This window comes from Armigeres subalbatus, unplaced genomic scaffold (genome assembly GCF_024139115.2).
Source record: "Armigeres subalbatus isolate Guangzhou_Male unplaced genomic scaffold, GZ_Asu_2 Contig594, whole genome shotgun sequence".
NCBI lineage: Eukaryota > Metazoa > Arthropoda > Insecta > Diptera > Culicidae > Armigeres > Armigeres subalbatus.
In genome coordinates this window covers 9252-21437 of record NW_026943363.1, presented here as the reverse complement: position 1 = coordinate 21437, position 12186 = coordinate 9252, and the positions used below count along the sequence as shown (strand labels likewise).

General features: G+C 38.7%; 1 protein-coding gene across 1 annotated transcript; it reads right to left on the bottom strand.

Moving 5' to 3' along the window:
- Window positions 1-9801: 9801 nt before the first annotated feature.
- LOC134204455 (uncharacterized) lies at window positions 9802-11619 on the bottom strand (the record flags this gene model as incomplete). The annotated part of the gene is made up of 2 exons (XM_062679280.1): window positions 11602-11619; window positions 9802-10149 (listed from the first exon to the last, which is right to left on the bottom strand). A coding segment is annotated over exon 2 (321 nt), but the record flags the coding sequence as incomplete, so codon positions are not given.
- Window positions 11620-12186: the final 567 nt, after the last annotated feature.

The window sequence follows — 12186 nt, the reverse complement described above, 5'->3', positions numbered from 1 at the left end:
GGTCCAGGAGGCGTCATCCCCCTCTATTTCCCTGGTCTGGTGCGGCTGAGAACTTTCAGCCTGCCGTAACCCCTTACCACCGTCTCTCCTGAGTGGACGGACCTTTCCAGGTCCTTCCTCCCCCGGTTTTGGAGGTACCTGACCGGGGTTCAGCTTCCCAGCCCCAAGGGTAGTAACCCTCCGCGTTTTGGAGCGGCCCCCAGGGAGCTTATCCCCTGGAGACTGTCTCCCCCGTTTTTGTGTCTGCTCCGTTGGAGCAGTCACCCCCGACGTACCCGCAAATACTTGAGCCTCAGTCTGGGTAGACTTTGGTACCACCGTCTTCGCTGGCACGCCTTCGGTCGAGTCCGCGAATCCTTGGGCCTCAGTCTGGGTAGACCTCGACTCCACCGATTTCACGGGTTTACACTTGGCCGTCCCGACCGTCCTCTCCAGCTTGGCGTCCAGCATCGACTTTCGAAGTTTCTGCAAGCTCCTCTTGAGGTCCTTGCTGATATTATGCTTCGATGACGCAAAGTCGATGATGGCGTCCAGCTGTTCCATCGCCCCCTCGAAGGCCGAAAGCCCATCGCGTTTGCGGTTCATCGCCTCCACAAGCCATGGGCCGTCACCGGCCGGCGTTTTTTTAGCCGAGAGGAAGGTTGAGTAACCCACGCTGGCGCTGCGCACTGAGTTGCCGACTATTGCCTCTGGCCTCCTAGGCGGAGACCTGAACAACCTACCTCTTGCGAAGGGGTTGTCGCCTACACTACTACCACTTATTGAAGAATTGACTTGGTTTTCCATTTTGGTCCCACGAGTTGCTCGGGAAAAGAGGTCCACCACGCCAGAGTTCAGCATGACGCGGTGAGGGACAGTTACTGTGGAGAGTGCCCAAGTACCCCACAGGCTCCGCTTATTATTTCACCCCCCTGGCCATGCATCCCCTCGGCACGGGTCGCTTGACGCCTTGGGATTAGGGGTTAGGGACGATGGTCCCGGCCTAACTCGCAGTGGCCATGGGGAGGGGTCGTCAAGCCCTTGGACAAAGTCCCTGCTGCTCCAGTTGTCTGTATGTCTGGTATGTCTGCATCTGATTATTCTATCAGCATCTAAAACCCCTGTTCAAAAGTACTCTCTTTGCGGGTTTGTTTTGATTCGGTTTCACGATGTTCTATCTTCCTTTTACTGATCGATCCCTCGTGCTAATTGACGTTTGAAGCATTTTCAATTTGAACCAAGTTCAATCGATCTCGTTTTAATTTATTCAGAAAAAAAGCCCTGATTAATCTCACCTAGCAGTGCACAATGGGGAAATTCGATTCCAAAGGTGGAAAAAATTGATAACTTTCTTCACGAACAACTTACAGAAGAGATCAAGTGCTTATTCGAAAGGGAATTTTACAAAGAATTCAGTGAGTGCTGTTTCATGGACGTGGAACGCTTCTATCATAATGCCCCATACATCGCTAATTTCCAAACTATTTGTCATTTTATCTTTAAGACATTGTTCTAAAATTGTGTTTATCTCTTCACTGTGGATCCACAGAAGGGCACTAAATATATTTTGTTGGTAAAAGTTGGAAATTTAAGGGATTTTGGGGTCAAATAAGCATCAAAATGCATTTTATGTGCAATTTTCATGTATTCTGTAAAAAATAGTAATATTTACAGATAAGTGTTGATATTATTGTCTCAAAGTGTTGAACAGATATTGACAAATGTTTGCCGAACAAAAATTAATGAAATAAATTGTTGCACAAATGTTTTATTTGGTTATTTATTGAGTTAAAAACGATTTTTAAAAACTTTTGAATAGCACCGATGCCAAACATTTCCAAACCATACCCGATCGCACAACTAGACAAGAATAGTCATATGTTATGAGGCTTGATGTGATCATAGATAGGAGGTGATGGGAGATACACTTTTTTTTACCTTTTTGCCCAAATTCCCCTATGAAGCAATATAACTCAATGATTTTGAGCAAGGAAATGATGTAGTATTGTTAATTTAATTGATATTTTCCAATGATATAATTAAAATAACAAATAATCATATAATTCATTAAAAATATTGAATTTTAGGGGATTTAGGGGTCATACAGCTCATTTAATGTATTTTTTTTCTTCAAAATAGCATAACATTTTTCACAGACGACGCACATAGAAGATAAAGGGCTTATTCAAGAGGGAGTTTTCCAAGAAATTCAGTGAGACATCTTTTATAGACGTGAGACACTTTTGTATGTAGTTATTAAGCTAGTTTTGCCCCAATGTCCCATACATCACTATTAATCATATTTTTCGTGCTTTTATCTTCGAAGTATTGTACTAAAGATGTGTTCTCCTCTTCATTATAGATCAATAGAAAAGCATTATACATATTTTGTTGGAAAATTTGGAAATTTAAAGGATTTTGGGGTCAAATAATCATCAAACTGCATCTATGTGAATTTTTCATGTACTCTGTAAAAAATAATAATACACAAAAAGTCATTTGCACTATATTACGTCGAATGATCATTTAGGGTTAATTTACAGTGATTTAAAAACTTGTAAGCATTGATGTAGCTCTACATATGGTCAATTTTGGCGAAATCTACAACCTATTGATTATTCAGATATTTACAGATAATAGTTTATATTACTGTCATATTTTTTTTTGATACCATAAAATAAACAAATATCCATATATTACATTAAAAAAAGGATTTTTAAGACATTTTGGGACAAATAAGTGAAAAAATTCATTAATTATGTATTTAAAAATCTAGTTGTTATCTAGTTGTGCAAACGGGTATGGTTTGGTATGGCATTTAAAAAATCGGGGTTTACCCAATAAATCACAAAACAAAACACTTGCGAAATGATTTACTTCATTAGTAATTGAAAAATTAAAAATTCACGTAAAGTGCAATTTGATACTTATTTGACCCCAAAATCCTTTAAATTTTCAACTTTTACCAACAAAGCATCTATAGTGCTTTTCTATTGATCTATAATGAAGAGGAGAACACATCTTTAGTACAATACTTGGAAGATAAAAGCACGAAAAATTTGATAAACTGTGATGTATGGGACATTGGGGCAAAACTAGCTTAATAACTACATACAGAATTGTCTCATGTCTATAAAAGATGTCTCACTGAATTTCTTGGAGAACTCCCTCTCGAATAAGCCCTTTATCTTCTATGTGCATCGTCTGTGAAAAATGTTATGCTATTTTGAATAAAAAATTACATTAAATGAGCTGTATGACCCCTAAATCCCCTATAATTCAATATTTTAATGAATTATATGATTATTTGTTATTTTAATTATATCATTGGAAAATATCAATTAAATTAACAATACTACATCATTTCCTTGCTCAAAATCATTGAGTTATATTGCTTCATAGGGGAATTTGGGCAAAAAGGTAAAAAAAAGTGTATCTCCCATCACCTCCTATCTATGATCACATCAAGCCTCATAACATATAACTATTCTTGTCTAGTTGTGCGATCGGGTATGGTTTGGAAATGTTTGGCATCGGTGCTAATCAAAAGTTTTTAAAAATCGTTTTTAACTCAATAAATAACCAAATAAAACATTTGTGCAACAATTTATTTCATTAATTTTTGTTCGGCAAACGTTTGTCAATATCTGTTCAACACTTTGAGACAATAATATCAACACTTATCTGTAAATATTACTATTTTTACAGAATACATGAAAATTGCACATAAAATGCACTTTGATGCTTATTTGACCCCAAAATCCCTTAAATTTCCAACTTTTACCAACAAAATATATTTAGTGCGCTTCTGTGGATCCACAGTGAAGAGATAAACACAATTTTAGAACAATGTCTTAAAGATAAAATGACAAATAGTTTGGAAACTAGCGATATATGGGGCATTAGGGCAAAACGAGTTCGATAACTACATACAGAAGCGTTCCACGTCCATGAAACAGCACTCACTGAATTCTTTGCAAAATTCCCTTTCGAATAAGCTCTTGATCTCTTCTGTAAGTTGTTCGTGAAGAAAGTTATCAATTTTTTCCACCTTTGGAATCGAATTTCCCCATTGTGCAGTGGTGGTGCCTTTCTCGTGCGAATAAAAAATAGTATTTTGGCCATAATTTTGGAGCCCATAGTCAGATCTAGCCAATTTTCAATAGGAAACAAATTGACAACGAAAATTTCGATTTCTTCGATACAGATAAATAGTTTTTGGCAAAACTCTTGTGTCGACCGAGTTGAGAGCTTCAAAATTATCTGCATTGTTGATCTGAGGAAGCCGGACGGCATACAACGGGAGACTTTGAATTTATTTATTTTTTTCAATGGGGGAAGGTTAACGTCAAAAAAAATACTGTTCCGAAATTTCAAAAGTCATAAACTAAGCAATATTTTCACTTCTGCTAATATGGTCCGTATGTAACAAAATGTTTCAAACAATTTAATATTGATTAGATTTTTAATACATAGTTTTTAAAATGTTAGCAACGCAATAAGAGTAGTTAAAAATCTCACCGCAATTTTTTTTCACACGCTGCATCATTGATGCTTAAACTGGGATCACTTGTTACGCGGTTTTGTTTTTGATAATTTTGGCCTTTGGATTTATTAAAACATTGTCTACTTAATGTATCCACATAAAATCGAAGAAAAATCAGGAGGTGGTATCGACAGGTAGGGTAAAAGTTCCGATAGTCATGGGTGTTCCTATAGTTGGGGTAGTGTTACTTACTTTTTATTTCTGCAGCTCGGCAAAAATCCACACAGCCGTGTACCAGCAAAATAAATAACTGATATTCCGGCAAAAATGGCGTTTGTTAGCTGATTTTCGCTGATTATCAGAAATCTTGACAGAAATCTCGCCAAGAAAACATGTTTCCTGGGCCATGGCTGTGCGAATCTCGGTAAAAGTTTAACATTTTGCGTGTGTACGTATTTAAAACGCAGCAACCCATATAGTCTATCAATTTGTTGATCTGTCATTACACGTAATAGAGGAAAACAAGTTGAAAATTGCATCAAAATCGGTAAAATACCTTATCTTTTTCTCTGCTTTGCACCAATAGTTGCGGTAGTGTTCCTATAGGTGCGAGTCCCATATGATAACAATGGGTTTCGCAACTATAGGAAAAAGAATTAAAAAATTGGAACTATTGGAACACTGGACCAATAGTTGGAGGTATCAATTAACACGCAAAAAAAACGTTCATGAATTCGTGAACTAACAAGTTCACGGTGTATTTTTTCGTGAACAACGGCCACGGATTCGGGAACAAAGTCACGTTTTCTGGAACGTTCTGAATAACGTGACTGGTGTTCCCAAATCCATGAATTAAATCACGGTGTATTTTTGCTGGTTCACGAATTTAGGAACGTTTTTTTTTACGTGAAGGTAACAATGATGGTTTCTGCAGCGAATGAAGCACTCTTCGTTTAAACTATAATTGATGACCTTTGGAATACGTATTTTTAGTAAGCCAAATGAAGTATAGACGTGGTGTAAGCAAATGAATAGTGGCTGAGCTGAATGAGCTTAGTTCCTCCACTATTGGGTCTTCTAACCCATTCCCAGGCATTGTGCTTCGGCTCAACCTCTAAACCTCATAGTTACATATTTGATTTCAATTTCAACTGGCTGCATCGTAAATTGGGGCCTTCATTAGTCATGCTGAAGGTGGCTGGGTTCGATTCCCGTTCCGGTCTAGGCTCCCGAAAACTGCGAATAATTTCTTGAAAAAAAACAAAAAAAACACGTCAAATCTTTACATTATATTAAGAACCTTAGAATTGAAAGTATTCACAGTATGTATTTTCTGAATACTTTCTATTCTAAGTTATCCATGCGTAGGGTAAGGGTTCAGTTATCCACGACATCTCTGGAGAAAGGTCTTAAGATCTACACGCATAACCAAAGGTCTATCGAATTGTTTCAAACATAGTATACTATTTTTGATATACTTAAAATAGACCATGTTCGCATCATATGTCCTGTGTTATCCAAGAAATTCGGAAATAAAGTCTTACACGCTCAACCAAAGATCTGCTTAAAAATTCTGAGCTCATTGTCCAGTTTATAAAAAGTGTACGTGATGCCGAAATTGCCGCTTAAAATATTGTTCGCCGTTTCAAGCTATGACCAATGAGCAGACCATGCACTCTTTGGATGAAGTTCGAATTGTCCTGCTTTCCCGTTGTTCACCCTAGCACAGTACAGACCTCAAACGGCAAGGAAATTTGGTGAGCTTATTCCAATTTGTCTTTTTGTTGGCTTATTATGTTTGACTATATAACCATTTGAATTTGAAATATTGGTATGGTATGTATGATCGGGTACAATCTGGAACTATTTCCAAGCATTTGAAATGCTAATAATATACTTAGTAACATCAAAATTCCGTACGTATCAAATTACATATTGTTATATCTTACTTCACGTAGGAAGGAAGTTATGTATTAAATAAATTGAATAATTTTAGGTTTCTATAGACAAAGTTGTATTTAATCTTGAAATTGGAATAAGTAATTCTCTCATTTCAACATATTTCATTCAACTGACGTTACTGCTATTAGATTGATCGTAACCTATTTTTTCTATTAGATACATAAGTTGACCAACATAATTTGAATAAATAGCACAATCGTCGTTCCAAAAATCAAGGTCAGATCAAATTTTAAGCATCCCTATTATGCAAAAGGTGATAATACGGTGCCTGATGGAACCACCATATACTACAAGGTGTATGAAGCTACAGAAAATATTTACAAGCATATTGCCTTCAGTGAATTTGTTAACCCTTAAATATGCAATGTTGTTTTAGAACAACAAACTGAAAATACGTTTAATGTGAATTAATTTAATGATTATTTACGTTAAAAATATTTCCGACGATTTCTAAAACAAATCGCCTTGCGTTTTTAAGGGTTCAAATAAAGGTAAACTACACAGAAACAAGTGTGATAATGAACTATGATCACCGACGAACCGACGGGGACACATAGAAAATAATTCAAATTTGCTGCCCACGGAACCATGATGAAAAATCATCGAACACTATCGCCACCTTCATAATGGCTCGCAAAGTTCTCGTAGCTCAACCGCCAACCTACGTGTATTAACATTGCAATGGAGTTGGATCTTGGATAATTTGACAGGAGTGATCGCCCGAAAAAGCAAATGACCGTTAAAAAGTAGTGGACAGTCTCAGAGCGTTAGTGACACGTCGGTGCGTCGGTGTTATGATGTTCTAGTAGCATGTATTACATTCTACCTTCTTCATATATAATTTCATGTGAAACTGATAAAACCAACTATTTTCATTTTATTAATTGTATTCATTATGTACATGTAGATTCATTACACACAATATTTTGTATATGAATTCTATTCCTTTGACTGCATTGCGGAACGAATGACATAAGCCAATGTCTACCATTTCGAACCCTAAATCCTGGTTATAATTGGATTAGTGCTTCAAAGATCGTGTTAAAGTGCGCGTCGGTTCGGTTCAAGTTACGCGTTTCTCGGTATGCAAAAGTTACCAAGCTTACATTGTGCGAGATTTTCTCTTAATTGCGGGATAATCCAGATAATAAATGAAAGTTGATACAGTTCTTGAGTGTGCGTCGGTTCGGTGGTAGAAGCGCGATCCTCAGTATGCAGAAGTCACCGGGCCTGCATTGTATTAGTTTTTCTTTGTCGCGATACCATGAAGGTAAAAGAGTTTTTAAAATAGTGTTCACTTAAAAAGTAGAACAGTCTCGAGGCCACAGATTTTTGTTCTGCTTTGTGCGATAAGTTATTCGAATAATTAAGTACGCGATCGGGCGTGTTTTTTTTTTAACAGAACGGTCTCGAGATCACGGAATTTTTGTTCTACTTAGTGCGGTCAGTAATTGAACTAATTAGTGCGCGATTGTCAAACTACACGTTATACACAGCATACCGTTTACCAAGACGAACCCCGCTACATGCCCTACTCCATATTTCCAACATCCCAGTGATTTCTCGTGGAAGTACAGATGACTCGTCGGCTTCCATCAAAGCGAATATCACGTCAACACTTTCCTACCCATTCCTTAATTGACCTGCATTTTGACACGGCCGGCGCTGGTTCTTCTTCTTCTTCTTCTTCATTGGCATTACATCCCCCACTGGGACATTGCCGCCTCGCAGCTTAGTGTTCAATTAGCACTTCCACAGTTATTAACTGCGAGGTTTCTAAGCCAAGTTACCATTTCTGCATTCGTATATCATGAGGCTAACACGATTATACTTTTATGCCCAAGGAAGTCGAGACAATTTCCAATCCGAAAATTTTCTAGACCGGCACCGGGAATCGAACCCAGCCACCCTCAGCATGGTCTTGCTTTGTAGCCGCGCGTCTTACCGCACGGCTAAGGAGGGCCGGCGCTGGTATTACTTATTTTTGGGTCACCAGTTCTTACACAATGAAGATGATGTTAGTCCCAAACTTCATCTGTTGGTTCTCTGTGTAATTACAGCTGGCCTGGCAGTAACGGAGTAGCAACCGTGGGCGTTCAATCATGCTCATGCTCATGCTACAAGACTTCAATTAATAAACCATTATAAAACTTAACAGTTACTAAGGGATACTAAGAGGATTTATGGCATCAAATGTATGCTTTCTGGATTAACTTCAGGAATTTCTTGAATGATAGGACTTACTCTAGAACAGAAAGAATGTCCCATGTGAGAATATGATATAAACACGTTCTATTCTAAGTACCACAAGAAGCACATCAATATTTGAAATTTGTCGATTGACCTTAGGTTACACGTGTGAAGAACCTACATAGCCTGTTCAGATTACGCCATTTATTATAATTATCGTGTCAAATATTGAAAAGAATATTCAATGGCATCAAGTTACTCTTTATGATGATATTTATTTACATAAATGGCGTCATCTAAATAGGCTATTAGCCTTATCTCAGGGCATGACGTATACGTTAAATAATTAAACTTATTCGCAGCTATAATTAAAAATAAGCAAAAATATGATTATTTTGGCTCTCCATAATCTAGATCAATAAATATTCCTTGCAATCTATCATATATTATCGACACCTCAAATTGTTTAAATCATTTTAATTTTTATTTGGCATTCAACAGCGTTATCAAAACGCATCTCAATCCAAAGCCGATTATAGAGAGGAGATAATGATAATCCATTTTATGCCAACTGCATAAACGTCATGAGGTAAATATAATGGAGGGGTAGGTTGAACAAAGATCACGAATAAGTTGATGGAATATCAAATAGGTACTACAAAATATATCAACTAACTTTGTTCATTTAAGGAATTCCTCAGTTAAATTTTATCAGAAAGGCAAACATTCTACCTACTGCTATAACATCATATTACCAGCAGTACATAAAATCAATAATTCAGAATTCTAGTCCAATTCAGAAGTCTCGTAAATGTTGAATATAAATAAAGTGCATGACCATTGTGTTTGTAGAGTTGATGAAAGAAAAAGGGAGATAATTACCACGGATCGCAAGACAATATAATTTACGCTTAATTATGTCAATCAACTCAAAACTATAATCGCATTAATCTTAGCTGAATGAAAAATACATTTACAACGATAAAAACGCATAGTATCAGGAAAAATTCGAACCGCACAAGTGATCATCTTCAACAACCATTCATCGTAACTGTGACTGTAAGCAAACCCATATTAATCGCGATAAGATAAAAGGGAAGCGCAAAAACACGGGAGAAAACCCAACACACGTACATATATCACATCAGCAATAGGTACACGGATAGCCATAATTGTCCACTTACCTCATCCATCGCAAAATCGTAGCATTCGGCGATCTTCTGGTACAGCTCCTTGACGCTGGCAAACCCGGTGATGAACCCCGTTGGACTGCCGTGGGCCAGCTGGCAGTTGAACACGAGCTGCGGCTTGGTCACGTTGCTCTCGTGGCTGCCGTTCAGGTCATCGATGTGCGGCGCCGTAGGCATCGTCGTGCTGCCTGCCAGATTCTTGCCGTTGCCGCTGTAGCTGTTGTTGTTCTCGTACAAATGATGCTGGTGAGGATCTTTCGTCATGGGAGGGGATGGGTTAGAGATTTTTGCACTCTTTTTGTTGAACAAAGGCATTTGGGTTTGGATGCGTCGCACACGCGCCTGTTCAGACAATCAAAACCGAAGAAATCAGGATCGACGATTCCAAGAAAGAGGAATCTAATTAAAGTGCGGTGTATACTCCGATGGGATCGGGTCTGGTTGGTCTATTTTCTATGTGCACCCCACTCACACTGAATCACACACTACAGATTGAAATTCTATGTTTGGTTCGGTTTGGTACGGGCTTCTTCCTTTTGCGTGTTTCCTCCACAATTTGAGGAGAACGGTAAAAATTAATGCACTCGCAGTTGATCCGTGAAATTTCATTAGCCCGAGACAGATACCGAACAACTCATCGTTTTCTTGGTCAAGCACACTCTACTTCGCAAACCAAGGGCCGTCTATTTGGCCTGATAATAGCGAAGTTGTATTTTTATCTTTCACCAACACTCGACACACGATACTGATAACAGAACCTTGTATAAACACACCATCAACTCCTAGGAAATGTTGCATCGAATAGTGTCACTACAATTCTATATACACTTGAATTTGATAAGAGATAAAAGATAAACGATGAACAATAAGGAAATGAAACATCAAAAACTAGAATTTTCTTAAAAAGAAACACGACATTTCCTATACAAAAATCTATTTGTGCATTGTAATTCCCATCACCTAAGTCACAGCACTCTTAGATATTGATGCAAACAGAAAAGAAAGTTGAATCAAACTTCAGCACTAACATTTAGGTCATTACTCAATAACTAGAGCACCTAAACCAATCAAACAAATAAACTGATTTCCAATACACAAAACATCAGCAGATATTCCGAGGGAGATAAAATCAATTACAATTTCAATTCCCCGAACAACGGGAACACAGTGCGCGATATTGGCCGCCCCACTCAGGCCCTGTTCCTCCTGGGTTGCTCGAAACACGGTGAAGCTCGCGAGAGGACCGAGAAAGAGTTCAACGAATTCCGCACCGACTGAACGCTGCACAAGCACAAGTTGGTCACTGGCTGGCTGTTGAACCACCGATTTGCCCCGCGCACATAAGATCTTGGACTTGAACTCCAAGAAAATAGTAATACAAAAAGCGCACTTCGCGATCGGAAATGAGAACGCACCACGACGAGAGCGATCTCTCGAGAGCTCTATCCCCCCGGCCAGGCCACGACTACGACGCGAATGACGACGAGCGCCAGGCAGAGTGCCCCTCAAGCGCGGCGCACAAAGTAGCGAAACGAGTGAGAAAGTTTCCCGGAGAAAACAACGCGTCAACTTGAATGTGCCTCTGATGTGGTTCGGAAAGCCACTTGTAAGCTGCTTGGCGCTTGGGACCGTTATGTTTTCGGGCAACGAAAAGCTGGAAAATCAACGCAACGTTTTGTCGCTCTCAGAGGTCTCACACGATTGTTTGTTCTCTTTTATTCTTCTTTTTGTTTACTCTTATTTGCTCTTTCCCAGCAGGTTCACCACCCATTGGCCGAGGTATTGTTCAGTTACCGTAGGTGCTTTCCACCCATGCGTCGTTGTTCTCACTTTCTACGCGGTTCGCGACTGACTGACACAGCACACAGGCCTGAGCCTGAGGTGACTAGCTTTGCTTTGTAGGAGCATAAATTTGATTGACTGGAGAGAAATAACAAAAACCGACTCCATGGTTCTCCGTTGCATTGCACTGTCTGTTTCCAGTTGAATCAGATATGCATGGCTGGGAGAGGGCAAACAAACTGGCTGACTAAGGTATGCCAGTTGGGACCCTCGATTGAGTTTATCGTTCAGCGTCGATCGTTGCACGTGCAAGTTCATCAAAACCTCGAACAATAAACCATGTAGCGAATATACAAAAATCTGAAAAGCTATAAGTAAATTAAAATATGCGGAGTGATTAAAATATTGACTTTTTCGCTTCCCAATATCTACTTAGACGACTACCTTTGTCATTTTTGGCGGCCTTTCAAATTTTGAGCTGATTTGATTAAAAAAATGACTGTGCACACGCAGGCACACGCTATTGGAAGTTTTTGTAAAAAAAAAACAGAATGATTCACCTAGCGGTGATAGTGCCTTTCTCGTGTAGTGTAAAAT